Genomic DNA, 23,564 nt, shown 5'->3' on the forward strand with positions numbered 1-23,564 from the left:
TCACTTTAAAATTATAAATAATAACAGCATTCTTACAGTTACGAGATATGCTGCTCACATGTTGTTTTTCAAAATTATAGATTCTGAATTAAATAATCAGCCTAACATAAATATCTCTACCCGCATATTAGCGGCTCAAATTTGCGTTAACAGAATTATGTTAACTTCCATTAGCGCCATTAACTGTTCCCATGTTAATTCTTAAATTAAGAACGCAATTCACATTTAATAAAATATATTATAAGGTGTTTCAGAAACGGTTATTAGCTCTGGTTACTAACTTATTTTAATTATACAGTCAATATTCTAGTAATTTCTAATAACCCAGTAATGAACAGTTATTGTAACAGCGTAACAGCCTGTTTTCAAATTTCGCTGGGTATTTTTTTGTGTACGACATTCAAATGTAAGTTTTAGTATTTTATGTATATCTTCTTGTATGCGATTAGCGGGCACACTGCTAAACGCCATATCAGTTTTAATTCAGACTTTCTTGCGCATGGTTGGTGTGCCCCGCCAGCAATATATAAAGTTGTCGAGTTATTGTTATTGATTGCTATATAAGAAAGTGTACGCAAACAAAAGCCGGCAATCCCGCTACAGCCGAATAATAACCAAAATAAGCAATAAGCTGAGCTTTCGGCGTCGTGTAAATACAAGTGGAGAGTGGGACCAGATTTGTTGGGCTTATATACATCTATAGATATATATTTTGTTAAGTGCAAAAAAGTCGTGCATCGTGTGCCAAAACATAGATCGAAAGAAAGAGGAGAACACAAAAATTGGAAAATAAATAGCGAAATAGCAAAATAGCAATTATCCAGCGCAGTAGCGTGTAAAAGAATTAACAACAATAACAGCCATAAATAAAAGCCGCCGCCGCCAACACAACCGCCAACGCCACCCAAAAGAAAGTGTCACTGCTGCCTCCCCCCAAAACCCATCTTCATCTCCTTCTTCTGTAGCGGGCAAACAAACCCACCACCAGTACAACAACACATAAGAAGACGGCAGCGACGCAACGCAGCAAGCGCAGTTTTTCGCACAACAAAAACAATAAGAGAGCGGCAAAACGGCGACAACAACAGCAACTGCGACAGCGACCGAGGCAGTGGCAGAGGCAACGCGACTGTGGCGATAAAGTGAAATTAACTATAATTTATTTAACTAATAGCCAATATAACAATTAAGAAAAAGCAACACCAACGAGAACAACACCAACCAGCACTACCAACAACAACAGCAACAAAATGGCAACATTAAACAAATTTACAAAAACTTTATCCAATGATGAAAAGGCCGAGATAAAAGAGAAATTTACAGAGGTGAGTTTAGAATCAAAACGGCGCTTAGCATAACTTACATATACAACTATATAATTAAATATGAATATGTATGCATATATGCATATACATACATACATCTATATAATCTCTTGTGTTAGATCGATATGTGCAAGTGTATGATATATTTTGGGCGACAGTGTAGAAAGGCTTTTGGGGCTGGGCTTGAATTCGTATCCCAATTGCATGAGTCACTTAAAGGCTGCGTCGCAAAACCGTTAACCGGTGCATGTGGGCGTCGGCGTCGGCGTCGACCGCGGCAGCAACAGCAGCAGCAGCGATAGCGACAGCGACAATGGCCTTCAACAACCCCCCATGAAGAGAGCGACATCAACAACAACTAACGGTAATGCGCCACCAAGCGCATGCATACACTTATACAGATATGTATATAAATATACATATACTTTTGTGTATGTATGTGTGTCTGTTTGTGTATGTGTGTGCGTGGGGGAGCGCAGCGCAGTGCATGGGGGAAAAATAAGTTCCCTTGGGTGGTGGCCGCGCCATGTCTTGTGCTCTGGCCGTGCATGCAGAAGAGCCAGAGTGCAAAATCAAATCAAGAGACACAGCCACAGCCACAGCGTATCAACGCAGCAACGCAGCAGCTCAGCAGCAGCGCATGCGCTGCTTGCCCCTGCTGACGCACAAGTTCAATGTCTGTGCCAGCCTGCCCCCCACCTTCGACACCCACATGACTAATCCTCGTCAAACTAGGCAACGGCCAAGACAACAACGCATGCTTCTTTCACTTTACTTGGAATTCCATATGAATTTCGCGAAAATAACATTTGAATAATACACACAGACACACACTCATACGCACACATAGGAGTAATGTTTGTATGTGGGTATGGGCTAAAGTATTTTCATAGTATGACAACACGACAGAGCGCAAAGAAGGCAAACAAAAACCAGTTTCAGCTTAAAATAAAAACACACACGCACACATACACAGACAGCGGTGAAGGCATAGACGAAGACAGAGAGGCAGAGACGGCGGCTCTGGCAAAGATGGGAGAGCGTGAAAAACTACGACTCAGCGACAACAGCAAGCCAAAGTCGAAGAGCAACTACAGTAGAAACTCTGCTAGGCGAATATGCATGTGTTTGCTATGTTGCAGTGTTATGAAAAATGTGCACTAATAGCACATACATATACACACACACATACAATTGCATAGATTCCAATAAATTTACATATTGCGCTGACCTAGTCGCAGCTGTTGAGCTGTCTGACTAAGCGAGCTACCACTGTAGTACATCAGCAGCGACGTTGCTTTGGCCCCGCTGTCTGGTTCAAGGGGCAACAGTAATTGTGTACAATTTCTTTCGAGTATTTACACCCACACACACATAGACACACGCATACCGAGACAGACATACACACGTGCACAGTTGTCTCACACATTTAATAGTTTTCAGGTGTAGCTTTTCGATTTGCCAACTGTAATTGCTATTGCCTCGTCTTCGTCCGCCCACTCACCGCTTAATGCATTTGCGTTTGCTAACAGTTAAGCAAGCGGCGCGGGAGCGCACGCGCGTAGCGTTAATCAAAACACAATGTGGCATTGTTACGAGCGCGCTCGCGCGCGTACTTATACATAAATCTGCGTGGCAAGCGAAACGATAAAAAGGACAAATGAAACTAACCGAGTAAGAGGAGGAGGTGGAGGAGGAGTGAGAGAACCAGCGAGAGCGAGAGGAGCGCTGCTTAAAATAACAATGAGTGCAGCGTAGGCGGTGGCAGGCTAAATTATACTGGCTCTCGCGTTGATTGACACTTAAATGTGGATTTTGTTATTGTTGTTGTTGCTGTTGATTTTATTAATCAGAGCTTTTGCTGCTGCGCCGAATGACTAATGCAGGCACACAGGCATAAGAGTGACAGAGAGCGCACGAGGTCGGGACTTGTTCCGCATTTAAGTGGCCGCCGCTTTGCTTTTGACTCTGCTTTTGTTTATGTCAATCAGAGACAGAGTTGCCACACTCGCGCACAAAGCATTTGCTGTTGTTTGTCTTTGCGTCGGTTCGTGTGCGTGTGTGTGTGGGAGTGTCAGCAGTAATTGCTGCAAAGTCTTGCATTTTGTGATAGAGGGAGGGAGTGAGAGAGTTTATGTGTGAGTATGTGAGTATGTGTGTGTGTGTGTGTGTGAATGCATGCTTTATGCATACATGCATACGTACTTTTATGGTTTATCAGCCCGCTTACTTCGTGCATGCATGTCTTATGTTGAATAGAGACGGGCAGCACATAATTCATCGAGCTGCGTTTATTAGGTCTGCGCAGTTGTTGTTTTTATTTTCTTTTCTTCTGTGCCCATTCTCAGCAACAACAACAATAACAATTGCGGTTGTTGTTTGCGTAGCTGCTGTGGCATGGCTTTTATCAAGTGCACTCTAAGTGCAAAGGGCACTGCCTACCGAGTGAGAGGGAGAGAGAGAGAGAGAGAGATGGGGCACATTTAAGGAGAACGCTACTTATGCATCCACTTAAGCATTCTTTACATTTAGACAAAGCCCATATGACGTTCCATCGTTTTATTAATGCATATGCAAAACGATTTACAGTGCCATTCAAAAGTCGTGCAACACGAGCAGCACAGTGGCTCGTGTTGCATTCAAATTGAAACAAACGATTTCGCCTATGTATTTGTCATGTAGATAACAATAAATGCAGGCATGCATACATATGCTTATGTGTGTGTGTATGTGTGTGTGTGTGTGTATGCATGTGCATATAACATATGACATCAGTGCTATTGGAATTTGAAATGCAGCAAAATTAAGAAAGCAAATTTACATATTTACTGTGCACACTGTGTCCGTGTGTATGTGTATGTGTGCTAACTGTAAAATACGTGATAAGCGTAAAGAAATCAATAACTATAATATATGCATAAATGCTTATTTATTATGCACTTATACAATAACAATTTGTATTAAAAACTATATCTTTTTTTTCTCATAAACCATAAACCAAGCGCGAGCTCAAATCCCGAAGGTCTTACGTTATATAATGCTATAATATTTCCCAAACATGAAAAGTATTTCCACTAAGCATTAAATGTTGTACAACTAAATTTTGTGATAAACATAATGTTTTCAACAGCATATGAAACGATGATAATAAATTTATGTATATAAATACTTCAATATATATTTACAATATCCTAGTACTAATATTAGTTGTAAATCCACCTATGGGGAATGGAACGAACGTCTCCTGGCGTTGTTTTTTTTTTATGGCTTTCGCAGTTATATAGTGTCCTAAAAGTATATTTAGCCTAATATAGATTTCAGTTTGGTCATAACGGCCTTGGCCCCACTGTTCGCTGCAGCGAAAGTGATTTTTAATGCGTTTATTGCATCGCATGCCAGCTGTGTGGCAACTCTGTCCGTCTCTTTGTCTGACTGTTTTTTTTTCTCTCTCTTTTTTGGAGCTGTCACTTGTCGTTTGTCCTTATGCAAAAGTTTTTTTTTTTTTTAAGCTTTCTTTTGGTTTTTTTGTTTTTGCGTGCAGAGTTCCTTGAACTCGGATTACCAGTTACTTTATGGCGACGATAACAACGTTTATACATGTGTGTATGTGTGTGTTGTTGCACTCCCAAAGTATATGTTGTATATGCATGTGTGTATATATTTTGATCAGTTTATTTGCCTGGCGAGTTTTCACTTTGCACAAAGAGCGAGGGAGATGGAGGGTGACTGGGAGACAGCGTGGGCGGGAGAGGCAGGGGAAGGGGCAGGGCCAGCGGCAGAGGCGTACCCATGTAAACAGAGACAACGAACGATTTACTGCCTCATTACCAATATTTGTTGGGGCTGGCAGCAGCAGCGACGCAGCTACTAGCTAACTGTTAATTTGTCATGCGGCCAAGCGGCGTTTACACTAATTAACACACGCCCTCAGGGTGTGTGTGCTGACCGTCTGCCCCCTCATACCCCACACTGCCCCCACACTGCCCCACCCTTCGCTACCCTCCCATAAATCGGTAAGTCTCGACTCTATTATGAGTTCCGTCTGTTCGCGCGTAGTTTCCCCATTTGGCTGAGTCATTTAGTCGTCATTTATCCTTGTGACTAATATACATACTGTATTATGTTTCATGCACAACAAATTGCAATCAGTCCCCGGCAAGGGCCACGCCTCGCACTAAAAAAAAAAAAAAAAAAAAACAACAAAAATATTAATACAAACCTACAAAGTGTCGAGTCCGTGGCCAGGGGCAAGTGGTCATTGGGCTTGTCTATGCGGCGGATATGTGTCACTACTGATTATACAATTCACTTAGCTTGCCGAGTAAGTAGTGTCTACCTCTCTCTCTCTCTCAGTCTGTCTCTGTCTCTCTCTCTCTCTCTCTCTCTGTGTGTGCATAATGCTCGACTCTTTATCTTGTTGGTCGCATTGCCAATTTCTACATAAAAATTTATTACATGCAAGCGCGACTCGACTCGACTCGACTCGAGTTGAGTTGAGTCGACTCGAGTCGACAAGCAGAGTCAAATTTGCTGTACGTGTTACAAATATCAATTGACTTCCACGATAACAACAACAACAATAACAACAACAACATCAGCAACAACAACAATAATAAAGTTGATGAAGACGACAACACGAATTGACAACGCACTGGACGCTGGTGCAGGTGACAAAATTGTCAATAAACAAATTAGAGAGAGAGTTTTTTCATTTATATTTAATTATATAAATGTATTGTTATGAACAATGAAATTAGTATAACGTTATCATTATTTTTAATTTAACTATTGGCATATGTACAAATTGTGATTATTAAAATATAAATCAATATACAAATTATTATTATACATTTGATTAGTTTTGACTAAATTATTATTATTATATGGAAAAATGTATAGCTGTCGTAGCTGAGTTTATCTAGCATATGAGCGCCGAGATCTCGTAAGCCTCAAAAGCTAAAGACTTGAAATTTCACTATATAATCTTGTATACCAAATGCAGTACGAGTTTGTCATATTTTTTTCGATAAATCAAACCATTTTTTTATTATCGATAATAATCAATAAGTTACCTTAGTTTTTTAAGCGAAAATTGAATACTAACAGGGAGGGAGGCTTCAGATTTACTGTGCAGATCCATGTAATGTATACAAAGATTTTATAGTTGTTAGCTTTCGGATACCACGCCCCCTTTAACCACAAATTAATATGTAATAGCTATTCGATGTTAGAGAATTGTGTAAATGTGTTTTTCCCACGCTCGAAACACTGCTCCGCTGCCCTCTTGATCTCCCCAATCGTAGCAAGGCGTCGGCCTATCATAGATCGCTTGAGTTATGGGTGCTGGAAAATGTGAAAATCTTGGGGTGGTTATTGTGACTGCGGCATTATATGGCTGTGGCTTGATAGAGTTATAGATGGAGTGAGCCACTTTAAGGCTTGGGCTGAAATGGAAGGATGTAAAGGAACTTGTCGACGTTAGTATGACATAAATTTCGATAAATCGATAACACGTACACTAATCTTATTGAGAATACTCGCAATAATTTATCAGCAATATAGTTAAACAATATGGTAAAGAACAAATAACAGTCTCCACATACAATTGAACAAGTCAATGCTCACTTTTGTCGGGTGTCAACTACTTTCTATGATAGTCTTTCCCTGCCCCTGTACTTAAAGCCATTTAGTTGACTGAGACAGCAAGAACTGTAAATAGATTGGCATATGCATAATCATGGGCTGGGCTGGGCTGGGCTGGGCTCATTATTAATTTTTGTTCAATTGATTTCCTTTGACTATTTACGATCGACTGGCAATGAGCTATGCTCTGTGGCATGCATAGATATGTTCGCTAGATACTCAACTACAACACACTTTGACTGTGACAGTGTTGATTAACATGTTTTCAATGCTGTTCGAGTTAGTCAGCGGTGCCGATGCCGATGCCGATGCTGATGCTGATGTTGTCGATTCAATCAACGTCAAGCGCTGATGTAATGCCGCCTTTGTTGTCGAGGTCGGGCTTCAGTTGGAGTTGGAGTTTCAGCTGGAGCTCGAGCTCGAGCTGGCGCTGGAGCTGGAGCTGCATGCAGTTTGGGCCAGCATTAAAGCCCCGCAAGCTGCTGCCACAAAGGTTCGTGCCTGGCATGAGCAATTGGAATTTGACTAGTGAACTGGTTCCAGGCCACGAAACCGGTTCAACGAAAGCGAAAAATAGCAACAACAGAAATAAGACCATAACAAAGTACAAATGCGATAAATACAATGCATAGAGAGCCATACATACATACATATATAGAGCTCTACGAGTGTGCGTGTGAATACATAACTGTGCACTATATTGAGGGCAATTTCGTAGCTCCCTCTTGGTGGGTGGGGGAAGCAAAAACGAGTTGTTTGCGTCACAGAGGGCAGCCATTAAAGCCGCGACATGTCATTAGACATGACCCGAACGCATGCTCAAACAGGTAATAACTAAGCTACTAAAGGCCAGTGTCCAAAGGAGAATGAACGATGTAGAGGGGCGGTAGAGGCGGCGGTAAAGGCAGAGGCAAAGACTATAAATAGCGTTTAGCATCTTTTGGCCCGCTAATGAACTTCATTTGCCGTAAATTGACTCCAACTGACAATCACAGCTAAAGTTCATTAACAAAACTTTCGCGCGTCGTCTCTTTGTCAAAAGAATCATAATTACGGTGCGTGTGTGTAAGTGTTGGCCGTATGCCGTTCCATTGTGACCTCTTTACCTGGCTTACCTTCTTGGCTGTTCTCTTCTCTTCTGTCTTCTCGCTCTAACTGTGAGCCAACAAAGTGGCTCTATGCAATGACAGTGGAAAGGCCAAGAAACGTACTTGAACTTGCCAGAGCTCAAGGTAAATAAAAAGTACCTTTCCAACTCGTACGCTTACAGAGCGACATAGACAGAGAGATAGATGCACACATGACATGTTTGACTCATTTTTGTCACAGCTCAGCTTAGTCCACTAATGTATGTTATTAATTGAGAGGTAAACATGCGAGTGATCTAGTGTTGGTAGTGCTTGACTTGGAAATACTCTAAACACTGTGCGAATTTGCTATTTGAAGCATTTTGCACTTTAACAAAGACATACACATCCTCACATACGCACACAAACACACACAGATAGTCTCAAGCACGCACTCACTCACACACACACACACAGAAAAGCATAGGCTCTCGCTCTCTCTTGAGCTGCTCCTACGGACTTTACTATGGGAACTTCATTGTTGTATACATTTTCTTCTAGATAGACTTTAAACAAATTTTGAAGCATGACAATGAAATCTAGTTATAATATATGACATTATTATACATAACAATAGTCAATATAGCTAGAGTACTAAACCTAGAGCTAGGGGTAGATACCTTTCCTTCAGATTTGAATGTGATTTAGCACATTCATTACATATTTCAAAGAAAGGTATTTAGCTCTAGGTCCTAGGTCTAGTACTCTAGCCTTTGTGACTTATGAGATTCCAAGTACGAAGGCTGTGATCTTGTAAGCCACATAAACTGGAGGCCTAGGCCTGATGTATAAGCCTAGATCGACTCAGCTGCTCCTCCTTATCACGAATGTATATACTCTATAGTCTCTGTCGCACCTTCTTCCACCTGCTACATACATTTACACAAAACGAATCAACCCTGAATGCGCATTTTCAATGAGTTCAGGGTATACAAAATAAATTCTAAATTGATTATAGACAGTTATTCAACACTAACAATGTCAAGTGCCATTAGCTTATATTAATTGACTTACCTAGTATATTTATGCAAATGCCAAACATTTTTGCAATTGATAAATGTGTAGAAATTTGCATATATTATCGTATATTATATAATCATGTAAGAAATGTGGGAAAAATGTATTCCAAAATGTTATCGTTATGCCATCGATAATTTGGAAGCTTAGTCGCATTTATGAATTGGAGCAATTGATGAATGCACCGCACGTAAATCGAAAGCTGTTTAAACACAATTGTAAGCAATACGTAGTATATACTATACATATATGAAATGTTAACCTGCTGTCAGCTGAAATGAATGGAATGGAAAGCGTTGCAGAACAATGAACAGACTAGAACGATAAAGTGCAAGCACAGTGCACAGGCACAAGACACAGGCACAGTCACAGTAAAAAGTAGACCACCAAAAGAATTAATTTAAACAGCTGGCAAGTCCATGAACTGAAAGACTTTCAGCTAGAACAATGCCAGGCCTTTGTGTGGATGGAGAACTTGGGACTCGTCATCACGAGCCGAAATCAAATAAAACTGAGCATATCTCAAGGAAACAGACATCTGTAAATACTATATAGAGGGAAAGGGAATCATGTACTTACTATGGGAAGTGACGAGAACAAAGCTGAACTGTCTTTCAGGCTAGAGTTTTAATAAATAACTAACTAACTGCTTATCGACAAATTGTTTCTTATCTGTTTTGGGCAAAACGCTTTTAAATTTATGTTTAACAACACATCACAGTTGGCGAACGGCAATTGGCACATAATTCCCTGCCTGATACAATGGCTATTAAAAACCCAATTACGTTTAAATGACATGTTAGTTGAGTTCACTCTCAGCTCTCTCTCTCTCTCCCTCTCTCATTCGCTCTCTCAAATCGTTTCGTTCATCATATCTGAAGTACATATGAGTTATAACCGCTTACATACCTACTTCAAATACATCGACTTACGTAAGGTATTCGAGCAGAGATACAATTTCAATGCGTAAGCAATTTTCCAAAGGTTCTTTTTTTTGGTTTTTTGGCACTCCGACAAGAGTTGCCACAGTTTCCGCTAAAATCAGTTGAAATATATTCATATTGTTTAAGAAATAAAAAAGAGAAAGAACTTTTGGACATTTACATAACAATCGATCAAGCGGCGAATGCTCTAAATATGCAAACTTTTTGTTATTTTTGGTCGAATCAATTTAGATGAGCTTTAGAGAGCAGTTAGTTCAATAACATAATAATAACAGCTCGATAAGATAAGATATAACAATAACAGTTTAATAACATAGCAATAACAGTGCAAAGAGTTGGCTCTTTTCTGCTTAAATTAAGCCCTTACTCTGCTCACAAGTCTATTAAATATACTCTCTCTAACGGATTTCAATCTCAGATTACGAGTCTATAATCTGACAGAGATTACCCAAAATTAGTCTAGTTTTAGTACATTTTGATAAGCCCTATGGCTGGCGAACCCAAGTTAGAATCTTGGACAAGTGCAGCTTAACTGATCGAATGTTATGACAACCCTATTACAACAACAGGCGCTAATCGAATGTAATCTGATATGCTTAATCGATATCGCTACAATTCTTGTTAACTGACTGACTGATTGACTGATTGACTGACTGACTGACTGACTGACTGACAATGTAGAGCAAGGTATACGAGTGCTTGCTGTTGTTGTTGGTTTGTTCGCTTGGTTGAGCTGATTGGCTGTCTCTTATCAGAGCGAATGACCAAAATACCAATAAACACACACACACACACATGCACGCTCACATTGAGAAAAGCTAATTGTGAGCTCATATGACTTTGCTTTTTAATGAAATCAAGTGTCAAGCTAATTAAAAATGAAACTGAATCGAATTGAAATATGCAAATTAAAAGGGGGGCATTCAACGCAATGACTAACTCCGATATAGTAAATGAAACTTATGGAGCTTGCTTGGTTCGTAAAAATAAGCAATGTGACTAACTCCTATTTGTCAATAATATCCATACTGAAATATAATCAGAATAACAACAACAAAGTTGTGCTGCAAGAGCGAGGCAATCCATACGTATGATGATTCAGGGCATAAAAACAGACGCTCTTCAATATGGTTTGGTCTTCCAGCGATCGATTTGCCGCCGGCTGCTCGCTCAGCCGTTATCAAATATGAAAGAAGCAGAGATAGAGAAGAAAAAAAACCTGCTGCGCGTTCGATTTGTGGGAGAGGTGGGCGAATGAGCGAGTGGGCCTGTTGGTTCTGCCTCTGCCTGCTGCCTGCTACCTTCTGATAATAGAAAAGGCATAAATAGTGCGCACTGCGTCAGGCGCTCAATTAGTAGTACAGCTCGTCCAGAGGCGCCCACAGCAAAACGCCGGAACGCAGAGTAAATTCCAATTTGAATTCCAGTGTATTTCCCATAAATCCTTATTGCTCTCTCGCTCTCTCGCTTTCGCTCGCGACCTGTGCCAAAGCTTCAACGCTCTTGTTGCATTTACGGTTCGCGTGCGCTCTCATTGATTTTGCACATAACGGTGTTGTAAGCTCTGTCGCCTGTCGTCCAAGCACTCGTGCCGCGCTCTCAAATCGATCGCGTCCGTGTGTGTGTGCACGTGTGTGTGCCTGCGTGCTCTTTGCCTTACTCTGTTTCCTTTCCTTGAACAGTGGATTTTGTTTTTGTTTTCGTTTCTAAGTGTGCGTGTGTATTTGCCTTCAGTCAATTTACTTAATCCACGCATAATTTTTTTCTGTTTTGTTTTTGTTTATTTTGCTCAGAAATTAAGTGGCTAAGCGCAAGAATTTAAGAGAACATTCAAATCGAATATACAAAAAAAGTTCTAACGAAATAAATAATATCAAAGAAAAATGTCCGATATATTAAACGTTGAGCACCACCAGGCTGTGGAGGAGTTCAGACAAAATCTGGAGGAGATGCTGCCCGAAGTATGTACATGTATCTAAATGTGCGTGTGTGTGTGTTTATATGGTGGCGACATCTAGATGGCGCCACATAATCATGCAAGTTGCATTGCCTTCGCATGTTCTCTGTTACGTCGACATGCGTGCGACATCTAGATGGCGCCAGTACCTCATTTGCAATTGCATTTTTGAATATTTCCTCTGCCATTTCAAATCAAATTTTGTATTTTATTACTCACGGACTCACGTAATCAAGAGGTGTTTGCTCTCTCTGTCTCTCTCCACTGTGTTGTCGGGAACACTTTATGGTCGTTTCAGAATCGATAACACAGACAGGTGAACAGCGCCAACAACAACAGCAACAGCAGAAAATATTCGCTCTGTTGTTGTTGTATTTTATAGACATTCACAGTGAACACCTTTGATAAAGTTCACGCGCCTCGAAATCACAATCAACTGACCAGAGGGCCAAATCGAACTTCCGCTTAATGTCAGTCATTCCAGGCTGGCCATTTCGCCTGTGCGTGGTGTTATCACAGCGAAACTATTTGGCCTAGACCATTTAGGCCACCCGTGCAGGTACCACATCAGTCATTCGTTTCCATTCTTTCTGCCCTTATATAGGTATATATATACATATATATATACCAATATGCGGTCGTAAGCATTACCATATAACTGAAATGCTGCTATTTTCGATTTTGTTGCCATTTTACCACAAAACTTATCTTATCGGGCAACGCGAAGCAAACGAACGAAACCGCCAACATCGTCATCATCATCATCATTATCATCATCATCATGAGCAACGCCATCGAGCCAAACAGCACAAACACAAAATACATACAAGCCATACCATTTATACATGCCTATATCTGGCCATGATGAGAATTTCACACCAGAGTCAGAAACGCTTGCGGTTCCTTGGCCCATACCGAAATGTGTTTGCACTTCTCCAATTGAGGTGGGCAAAAAACAGAAAACAGAAAACAGAATAACATTCTCTATTGCCAATCACCCACTTGACACACACTATAAAAGCTCCATGGATGGGGATGGGACTAGGCTAGGCTGGCCTGGGATTTGAATTAATATTTCCCTGATGGAAATTTCTATAGTTTTCAAAATTATTATCAGGTACTTCCCTGTGGAGAAGTTTCTTCAATCTGAGAGCATTTAATAGTAATGCCTACTATATCATATATTTCTTCATCTTATATCTTTTATTTTCTAGACTTTTTTGAATTAAAATTTTTATTTCTATGAACTGAATCTGGACTTTAGTTTCAGTTTTTAAGGCTTATTATTAATACATCGGATACGGCCCAAGATTAATAAGTGGCTTAGGATGTTTGGCTTATTTATAATATGGCATTATAAGTATGGGTTACTTTATCTTGTTAAAAAAATTGATTGAATTTATAAAAAAAACGACTAAGAATATAAGAATAATTTTATTACAATAAACAATTAATAAGAACATTTAAAAAATATTTAAAATATTTAGAACACAGAAAAAAAAGGAGGGTGGGGTAGAGAGAGAAAGAGAGAGGAAAAGTGGAAGACGACAGGGGGAAGGGGAAGAGGAAAAGGAAAGAGAAAAGGAGACAAAGAGAAAAAGGAGGCAAAAGAAAAAAAAGAGGAGACAAAGGGGGGGAGGAAACAGAAAGAATAAAAGGAGAGAGGGAAAGAATATAAGAATATATATAAAATATAAAGTAAAAAAAAAAATATATATATATATATATATATATTCTTCTTTATTATTAAAAATAAAAAATAAAATGATATATATAAATAATATATAAAAAATATATATACATATATATATATATATTTTAATAAATTTAATTATGCTTATTCTTATATACATCTTGCACTATTTTTTTTGTGCATTTTACTATAATTATTATGAAATATTAAACACTATAAATATAAATATAATATAAATAATTTTTGTTAAAATTAATAATTTAAAAATAATAACAAATGTAATTATATTTATCATAAATATATATACATACGTACACATACATATATAAAAAGGGAAAAACCTTGTCACATTCCGGTATTGTGGCATTCCGGCATTACGCATGCCACTTCAATGCTGATGATCGCAACGTTTGAGGCATTCCGATATCGATAACGATTGCGCACGATTTGCTAAGCTGTCACAATGATAGTTCGATTACGCATGCACCTATACATACGTGTATAGGGGTGTATACACATATATCTCTCTCTCTCCCTCTCTCTCAATATATATATATATATTGACGCATACGTCAGTTGAGCTGTCCGATAATCAATTCCAGACACTGTGAAATGATATGCAAGCGCCTTTGGGGCTGGCTCTGTGGCTGGGAGGGGGGCGTGCTTGGGGAAAGCCTTGGCAAGATATTTACCAATGATCTAATTGCTGTGATGGCAAGCAAGACGAAACTGGGGCTGGCCGAGGGCGGGTAATTAATCAAGGCGGCTGATAAGAGCGTCCAAGATAGCGGAGAAGCCATCAAAGTGGGGGGAGCAAGAGATGGGAATGGGAGTGGGATCGCTGCTCTCTGCCTCTCTCACTCTTTACATAGGTGAGGTAATGAGTCTCAAATAAAACACATCCATATGCCACTACGGCACTAGATCGATCGCTGATCGTTGCCTGGCATCTGCTTAGCATTGGCATCAGTCAGTCCACTCGCTCTGGGCTATGTACGTAGGCAAATTGGAGGCGCTGAGTCAGCGAATTGAACTAGAAATGCGGCCATGAGTAAGATGGGCCTCTTAGTCATCGTCGCTGTAATCGATGACGGCACGGAATTGTTGTTGCTGAGATTAACCCAGTGTCTGTCTCGATCTTGTCTGATTGCAGCTGGATGCGAACAACGATGGCTTCATCGATCTGAACGAACTGAAGGACGCCCTAAATCAGGTGGGCTTCAAGCTGCCCGGCTACCAGGTGCGCGAGATGATCGACGAGTTCAAAGGCAAACAGCGCACGGCGCATCAGGGCAAACTGAATCTGGATGAGTTCGAGACGCTCTGCCTGGACCTCAAGTCCAAGGATGTGGCGAGCACATTCAAAACGGTTGTGTCCAAGAAGGAGAACCTCGAGACGTTAGGCGGCATGTCCAGCATATCGTCCGAGGGCACCACACACTCGGTGCGGCTCGAGGAGCAGCTGGCCTTCTCCGACTGGATCAACTCAAATCTGGGCCATGACAAGGACCTGCAGCATCTGCTGCCCATCGATCCGGAGGGCAAGCGGCTCTACCAGTCGATCAGCGACGGCATCTTGCTGTGCAAGATCATCAATCACTCCTGCCCCGACACAATCGACGAGCGCGCCATCAACAAGAAGAACCTGACCGTCTACCGGGAGTTCGAGAATCTAACGCTGGCGCTCGTCTCCTCGCAGGCCATTGGCTGCAACATCGTGAACATCGATGCCCACGACCTGGCCAAGGGCAAGCCGCATCTGGTGCTCGGTCTGCTCTGGCAGATCATTCGCATTGGCCTGTTCAGTCACATCACCCTGGACAGCTGTCCCGGCCTGGCCGGCCTGCTCTTCGACAATGAGCGACTGGAGGATCTGATGAAAATGTCGCCAGAGGCCATACTGCTGCGCTGGGTGAATCATCATTTGGAGCGCGCCGGCATCTCGCGCCGCTGCACCAACTTCCAGTCGGACATTGTCGACTCGGAGATCTACTCGCATCTGCTCAAGCAGATAGCCGGCAACGAGGCCGACGTCAATCTGGATGCGTTGCGCGAGTCCGATCTGCAGCAGCGCGCCGAGATCATGCTGCAGCAGGCGGCCAAGCTGAACTGCCGCAGCTTCCTGACGGCCCAGGATGTCGTCAACGGCGTCTACAAGCTGAACTTGGCCTTCGTGGCCAATCTGTTCAACAATCACCCCGGCCTGGACAAGCCCGAGCAGATCGAGGGGCTCGAGTCCATCGAGGAGACGCGCGAGGAGAAGAGTAAGTCCGAATCTCTGCCGATGTCTGCGATTCCCTGTTTAATCTGCCTCTTCTTCGTCTTTGCCTTGCAGCCTATCGCAACTGGATGAACTCGATGGGCGTGGCGCCGTACGTCAACTGGCTGTACTCGGATCTGGCCGACGGCCTGGTCATCTTCCAGCTGTTCGATGTCATCAAACCGGGCATCGTCAATTGGAGTCGCGTCCACAAGCGATTCACCCCGCTGCGCAAGTTCATGGAGAAGCTGGAGAACTGCAACTATGCCGTTGATCTGGGCAAACAGTTGAAGTTCTCGCTGGTCGGCATCGCTGGACAGGATCTGAACGATGGCAATGCCACGCTCACGCTGGGTATGTAAAGAGCAGGACGAGAGATAGTTGTATAGAGAAGTAGCGAAGCTTTGTGAGAGAAAGATAGAAGAAGAGAGATATAGAGATATGGAGATATAGAATGAAATAGGGAGAAAGAGAGAAGAGAAAGGGTGGAATAATTATAGAGATATAGGAATATGAAGAGATAGATATATAGAGAGATAGAGATATGTAGATATAGAGAGATATAGACATATAGATATATGTAGATAGATAGAGAAAGATAAGGAGAAAGAGAGTGGGTCAGAGAGTTGGGGAGATACAGATATTGAGACATAGATATATAGAGATAGAAATATAAAGAGAAGAGTTATAGAGAGATAGACATACATATTTATGGAAAGAAAGAACTATGGAAATATGGATATAAAGAGATGGAGCTATAGAGATATAGAGATTGACATATAGAGAGATCTTTCCCTATATATATAGAGAGATATAGAGATTGAGATATAGATAGATCTTTATATAGATATAGAGATTTAGTGCTATAGAGACATATAAAGAGCGATAAAGACAGATAGTGAGAAAGAGGGAAATAGAGATATCAGTTTATAGAGGTATAGAGATAGAAATATAAAAAGAAGACTTATAAATAGATAGAAATATGGAGAAATAGAGATATAGAGAGATATATGGAGATAATGAAGAGACAAGATGGAGCGATACAGATATAAGTATATAGAGATAGCCAAAGATAGGGTCACAGGAAACTTTTCGTAAAGTTGTAGTAGAATTTTAACGTATATAATTATTAAAATAAGCTAGAGATTTGCATGTTATATCATGTTCAGGCTATAACCTAAGAGCATATGTCTTGTTAAAGGTTATTAAAGATGGGAATGTATATTCTCGCCGAGATAAGTCTAGGATCCAATCATGTCCTTTTGTCCAATCGCCTGAGAGCAGTGATCTTATACACTGCTAAAGCTTGAGACTTGAGTAGAATAAGTTGATAATGTTTCATCTTTGATTCTATATTCCTAGCTATCCCATATTGTCGTCATTCCAAGTTTATAGTACAAATTCTAGAGCATTTTAGATTTTTATATTCAAATATATCAAAGCACAAACTCTAGGCAGGGTATTTAACAGTCGGGCATTAGTTCGACTTCTATTGGGCTAAACTGAATTGATGTTACTGAGCGTCTAGGCGAGCTCTAACCCGTTTTCCCGTTTCTTTTGCAGCTCTGATCTGGCAGCTGATGCGCGCCTACACTCTGTCGATTCTCTCCCGGCTGGCCAACACGGGCAATCCCATCATTGAGAAGGAGATCGTGCAGTGGGTGAACACACGCCTCTCCGACGCCGGCAAGCAGTCGCAGTTGAAGAACTTCAATGATCCAGCGATTGCCGATGGCAAGATCGTGATCGACCTCATCGATGCCATCAAGGAGGGCAGCATCAACTACGAGCTGGTGCGCACCAGCGGCACACAGGAGGTACGTGGACGCAGCTAGCCAATGGCCAATGGGAATTCACAATATGCAATATTCAATATTCAATATTCAATTGAAATTTTCTGCTTTCAGGACAACCTGGCCAATGCCAAGTATGCCATATCCATGGCGCGCAAGATTGGCGCCCGTGTCTATGCCCTGCCCGAGGACATAACCGAGGTCAAGCCCAAGATGGTGATGACCGTCTTTGCCTGCATGATGGCGCTCGACTATGTGCCCAACATGGACAGCGTTGATCAGAACAACCACAACAACAGCAACAACAGCAATTGAATGGCATCAACAACAGAACCACCACCACCACCACCACCACCAACAACAACAACAGCAACAGCAACAACTCAATTACACCTACAACAAAACAGCAACAACAAATTGTAAAAACAACAAACGGAAAGCAATACGGACGGAATGTGTCTTTGCCGTAATCAACCTGAAACTAACTAAAGCAAAAATTCGTGGCGCAACAACAACAACAACAACAATCATCATCAACGAGCTGCAAATTGTTCTTGTAACGTTCTTTTAGAATTTTTTTTTTATTATTATTATTATTATTATTGTATTATTTTTTTGCTATTGTAATTAAGCGTAAAAAGTTAACACAAGAAAAAACGAGCGAAAATCTTAAAAAAAAAAAAGAAACAACAACAACATCCCCCCCCACACACAACACCTTTTGTGTTGTTAATTTATATATAACTATATATACTAAATGTGTATATAAAAAATATGTCTACTTTTTTTTTAACATAAATGTATTGTTTAATTATATAAACTAAAAAAAAAGAAAAGAAAAAGAAAACAACAAAAACAAAACCTTATTTTATAAATAAAGGTTTGGCCTCTTCTGTTTACGTCTACGATTCGGCGCCGAGTTGAGCGTGCAAGAAACATTTGTAATAACAGTAACTAAAATATATTGTAATATATACATACATACATATATCGATATGTGCGCCTATACATACATACAAATACTAAGCATATATATTTATACACATAAATCTATTTTTGCATCTAGAGTTTGCCTGAGATGAAAAGAGCTAACTTCATTCTACTGCTGCTACAAATTGCTTTGTTTAATCACAAACATACATACATACAGATATCACGATAGATATATGCATATAGTTGTGTATATACATCCTCTTCAGCTACGTATTAGAGTGAGATGGCAGACACACACACAAGCAGTGAGCGAGAGAGCAATAGCCGCCACAATCGAGCTTTTATTTGTATACTCATTCACGTAAATGAAATGGGTATATTAGTTATATGTGCTATGTCCTTCCGCTTGTCTGTCTGTCCCCTTGTCCATGCGTCTATGCGCTAGATAGATTTGAAATTGCTCTAAAAAAGTGTCAAGATTTTTCCGATACGCCCACTGTGGGGGCGTGAAGAGCTACAGAGTTGAAATTCGGAATATAAGAATATATTCGCGTTGACAATTCAAGCATATATCTATAGGGGCGTGGCAAAAGCTTATATAGTTCTAGATCTAGAGATGGTGACATCCTCAATCGCCTTGTAAGATATGTATATGTACACAATCGGGGGCGTGGCAAATCGGAAAATGCTTCTGAATGGTCGTGAATGAGTATTCAGCAGTCGGTAATGGCCGACTGCCAGGCTCTCACTGGATTTTTGTGTTTTCCTAGAGCAATGAGGCCAGCAGACAGACAGATCAGAAATGTGGAAATCAGAATTTTATAATAACGATGTATTAGAAAAGGCAAAAAGTAAATGAATAAATAAAGCAAACAAACGAAAACAAAACAGAAGAAGAAGAAGAAGAAGAAGCAAGAAACCATATTCGTTGACATTTCATTTGATTGCACAACAAATTTAACTGCTAATTTAAAAATGTTCCCGCCTTTGCTTTTATGATTCGAGTGGAGCTATGTGAGGCGAATCGCCGTTCTGTGAGCACAGCAATTATATATGGAATGCAATCTCGAGTCGTAAGCACTTTTCGCCAGCTGCTCCAAAGGGGGGCAGGTGTCGCCACCCAATCACATACATATATGATAGACATATAGGGTGTATATAACAATTATATATACATAAATTGTCACACAATCTGAAATCAATTATTGTTGCCAATCGCATTCGCCTGGCCCTGATAAGCGCCCTCACGTGGATCCAGCCAACGGCTTATCTAACTAATGTGATCTCAGTTAATAATTTTTTTTCTTTGCTTTTTTGTGTGCAAAGTCCATGCGTCATAAAGGCTAAATGCTGATCAGCAACGTTAAGCTGAGGTAATTCGAAAGAGAGAGAGAGAGAGAGAGAGAATTTCAGATTTAAGGAAAATAAACTTGGATTATAACAGCAATGAAGATGATCTAATAAGAACTATACCTGGAGAGGGACCACCTCAGTCTACGCATAAATATCTCTGAAGATTTCTGAGCTGGAGAATTTCGGAATACAGAGAATTAGAATCGGAAAGAAGTTCCTTAAACTATACTTAAAGAGCGGGACCTCCTCAGTGTTAAGACTGAGATATTCTTATTTGTAAACAAAATTATATACATATTTTTATATAGGTTTTATATAGGTTTTCAAGGTTTTTAATTTTTTTTTTTTTTTGTTCCGATTTATTTACAATATACATATATAATAATTTTTTTTATTTTCTTACTTTTATTATTATTTATTATTATTTTTATTATTATTATTTTGTTTATTTTTGCTTTAATTTTATCTTATTTTGAAATTGCACAAACTATTTTTTATTTCAATTTTGTTTTCTTTTTTTTTAGAATTGTATATTGTTTAGCATTTAGAAATTTTGGAAATTTTTTTTCATTTTCTAGATTCTAAGTTTTACAAAATTTGTTAAAAATCATTACAGAATTTCTGTTGAATTTATAAAAATTTAATTTTGCATATAGGCCTAGGAATACCTCAACTTTAATAAACCTTATGAAATTTCCAAAATATAAAATATAAATATATTTATTTTTTTTAGTTCTTTTATTCAAAAAACTTGAAGCTGTCTGGAATATAGGCGTTTGCCAAGTGTTTTAGCTTACAATATACGCATATATGTTTATATAGATTAGATACAGATTAGATTATACGAAAAAAAAAAAAAATTAAGAAAAAATAAAAAACATTGATTTGTATAACATTGCCATTGCCACGCCCACTAAGCAGTAGTAATTTTTGCTGGCAGACGTCGGCGCACAACTTTGGTCAGCCGGCGAGCAGGAGGCGGGGATGCGCCCGTGGCCAGCGCTGGCATAACGGTACTATTCATGGCCAGAGCTGGAGCCGCTGTGGTCAGGCCATCGTCAACGCCATCGCCCTGGCGGCTGCCCTGGGCATAGCTGTAGCTGATGGTGCGCTTGTAGATGCGCTGCTGCTGCGACTGCCTGGCGTGCGGCTGAGCGCTGCTCTTGCTCTTGCTCAGCTTATTCAGCTCCGCGTCGTAGCAGCGGCGCAGCTGCTGTCCGCCGCCATCCTTGCACTCGTAGCAGACGCTCTTGCCCACCAGGCGACGCTCGCAGAGGCTGCTGCTCTCGCCGCTGCTGCTGCTGCTGGGAGTGCTGCTCCTGGTGGCGCCTCCTGCTGGCTGCACAATTGTCGTGTGCCGCTTGCCATAGCGACGCTGCCGTGGCGTCGGCATCGACTGCCTTGGCTGCTCCTCGCTCTGATCCTCCTCGGGCGCTATGTCCCGATAGCGCCTGTACTGGCTGCCACTGCCGTAGGCGTACTGCTCCGGCTGCTCCTCGTGCGAGTAGCTGCACGTCTCGGAGACCTCGTTGTTGCGCGGCTCGCGGCATATTTCGCACAGCTGGCCGTGGCGACGGACGCGACGGCAGCTAGTCGGCTGCGTCTGCTTGGGCTTCTGCTGCTGCTGCAGATTGCTTGCCTCGGCTTGGGACTCAACGCTCCCCTCCTGCTCGGCCGCATCCTCGTCGCTGTCCTCGGGTATGCGATCGAAGTACTGCCGCACAAACTGCTCGTAATTGCGCTCGTAATCCTCGCCAGAATGGCCCTCGATGCTGTGGCTACTCGGCTCCAGTTCCACGTCCACGTCATCATCATCAGCTGCATCTGTTTCCGTCTCCAGTTCATCCGCATCCGTATCGTCATCGGCCGCATCCTCGTCCAGCTTGGCCTGGGCCACCGGCAGCTGTGCCGCTAGAGCCTCAGCCCGACCCGGCTGCACGTCATCGGCATTGGTGAGCGCATCCAGCCGCTGCAGCAGCTTGCCCGGCGCAAAGGCCTGCCAGTAGTTGACACTGTGATCGTAGCCACCAGCGACCGCTCCGACTAGCACCAGCATCAGCAGCAACATTTCGATTGCAATTTGAAGCGCTGCCTCGAGCGACAGCAGCCTATATAAGCCAGCGGGCGATCCAGCGATGCGTGGCCAAACCAATTGGACACCGATGATTGGGCAATGGCAAACCGCAGCGCGTCAGGAAATGCAATCGACGGCGACTGGAGGAAGTGCGAGTGAAAGGCATAGATTCGTGGCTGGCGCTTTATTGTGCCCAACCATGGCGAAAAGCGAAATAAAACTAGAGAGAACTCAAGTCGGGGTTCATTAAACTAAGGCCAATTGGTAGCTAAAACTTTGTCTTCTTGTCGATAAATAGATGGCGAATGGATCGTGGAATGGATTGGAGCAGATGCCGGCGGATGCCAGCGGACTACGCGATGCGCTGCACATCGCTGATCCGCTGGGCACCGATGCTCGGCTGCGGCGCTTTGGGCGGCGGCTGGCGCTGATGTCGCAGCTCGCGCCGTTTGTCCCGTATGATCTGTTTCGTCAGGGAGGTATCCAGCTCCTCCCAGCCGCCGGCATTGTCATCCACCCAGTCCTCGAGATCGGCCTGCAAAGCAAACCTTGATCAGTTGACCGCGCACAGATGCACTTGCTCTCGCTGCTTTACTTACATTAACACTAATGGGCACAATGTCCTGTGCCTTCAGTCTTGAGAAGTCTGTGGGCGCTGGCGTCGGCGCCGCATCGTCCAGATAGTATTTCGGCTGCGGCTTAATCACTGGCGTCAGTTCCTGCACATGAACAGAAATGAGAGCGTGTGCTCGGAGCGCCTCTGGCATACACTTACGCTGAAGAAGTCCGGCTCGGGCTCTTCTTTGGGCGGTGTGGGCGGCTGGGCCATGCGCTGGCGATACTGTTCGATGTGCTCCTCGACGGTGCGCGGACTGTCGTCCCACGAGTTCCAGTCGCGCTCCTTGGCGCCGCCACTGCTCGACGTCGCCGGCTTCGCTGTGGCTGGGAAATCGCCAATCGTCACGGCTTGGAGCTGGTCGGCGCCGCTGTGGCTAAGCTTGCGGCGTCGCGAGAAGCAGCAGAGGGCGCGCCGGAAGAGCGTAACGATGCCCAACAGGAGCATTTTAATTTGTTGCAGTACCATTTGTTCAGAGCTTAATTGAGACCTTTTTATATTGTGAAGGGGGGAATGGGGTTCAGCAAAAGTAAGTGGGGCACAAAAGAGAAACAAGCAAAACAAATATGATGTGTCGTGTGAGTGTGACCGCGCATGGTGCAGCTATCAGCTGTTCGTGGACAACGACAAGCTGAATGCTATGACACTTGTACTCGATAACAAAATATTATACGATGATTGTGTGCACAAAAGTTCAAATTTGGCTTGCGCGAAATGAAAAACTAAATGAGCATACCAAATTTTCAATAAACAAATATATAAATATAAATATAATTACAAATATACATAATACAAATATTTAAGCAACTGCTTGATTTGAATACGAAGG

General features: G+C 41.9%; 3 protein-coding genes across 5 annotated transcripts; 1 reads left to right on the forward strand and 2 right to left on the reverse strand.

Moving 5' to 3' along the window:
• The first annotated feature begins 461 nt into the window (after nt 1-461).
• Nucleotides 462-18,798, forward strand: Fim (plastin-2 fimbrin). 3 transcript variants are annotated; one of them, XM_089473953.1, is made up of 6 exons: nt 11,305-11,460; nt 11,850-12,017; nt 14,860-15,970; nt 16,042-16,320; nt 17,530-17,783; nt 17,874-18,798. In XM_089473953.1, the coding sequence occupies exons 2-6, from the start codon at nt 11,940-11,942 to the stop codon at nt 18,072-18,074; spliced, it is 1,923 nt and encodes a 640-aa protein (XP_089330079.1). In that variant the 5' UTR covers nt 11,305-11,460; nt 11,850-11,939; the 3' UTR covers nt 18,075-18,798. The 3 variants fall into 3 exon arrangements, with proteins under 3 accessions (XP_089330082.1, XP_089330079.1, XP_089330080.1); XM_089473954.1 differs by having other exon boundaries at nt 11,407-11,768; XM_089473956.1 differs by lacking the exons at nt 11,305-11,460; nt 11,850-12,017 and adding an exon at nt 462-1,325.
• A 1,951-nt stretch (nt 18,799-20,749) lies between these two features.
• LOC108619394 (uncharacterized) lies at nt 20,750-22,132 on the reverse strand. Its single transcript, XM_018015957.2, has one exon. The coding sequence runs from the start codon at nt 22,111-22,113 to the stop codon at nt 20,959-20,961; it is 1,155 nt and encodes a 384-aa protein (XP_017871446.1). The 5' UTR covers nt 22,114-22,132; the 3' UTR covers nt 20,750-20,958.
• Nucleotides 22,133-22,288: 156 nt separating this feature from the next.
• On the reverse strand, nt 22,289-23,499 carry LOC108619396 (uncharacterized). The gene is made up of 3 exons (XM_018015960.2): nt 22,895-23,499; nt 22,719-22,838; nt 22,289-22,654 (listed from the first exon to the last, which is right to left on the reverse strand). Exons 1-3 carry the CDS (start codon nt 23,201-23,203, stop codon nt 22,472-22,474), a joined length of 612 nt encoding a protein of 203 aa, XP_017871449.1. The 5' UTR covers nt 23,204-23,499; the 3' UTR covers nt 22,289-22,471.
• Nucleotides 23,500-23,564: the final 65 nt, after the last annotated feature.

This window comes from Drosophila arizonae, chromosome X, assembly GCF_054131065.1.
Source record: "Drosophila arizonae isolate 15081-1271.41 chromosome X, UAZ_ARI_1.0, whole genome shotgun sequence".
In the NCBI taxonomy this organism is placed as follows: domain Eukaryota; kingdom Metazoa; phylum Arthropoda; class Insecta; order Diptera; family Drosophilidae; genus Drosophila; species Drosophila arizonae.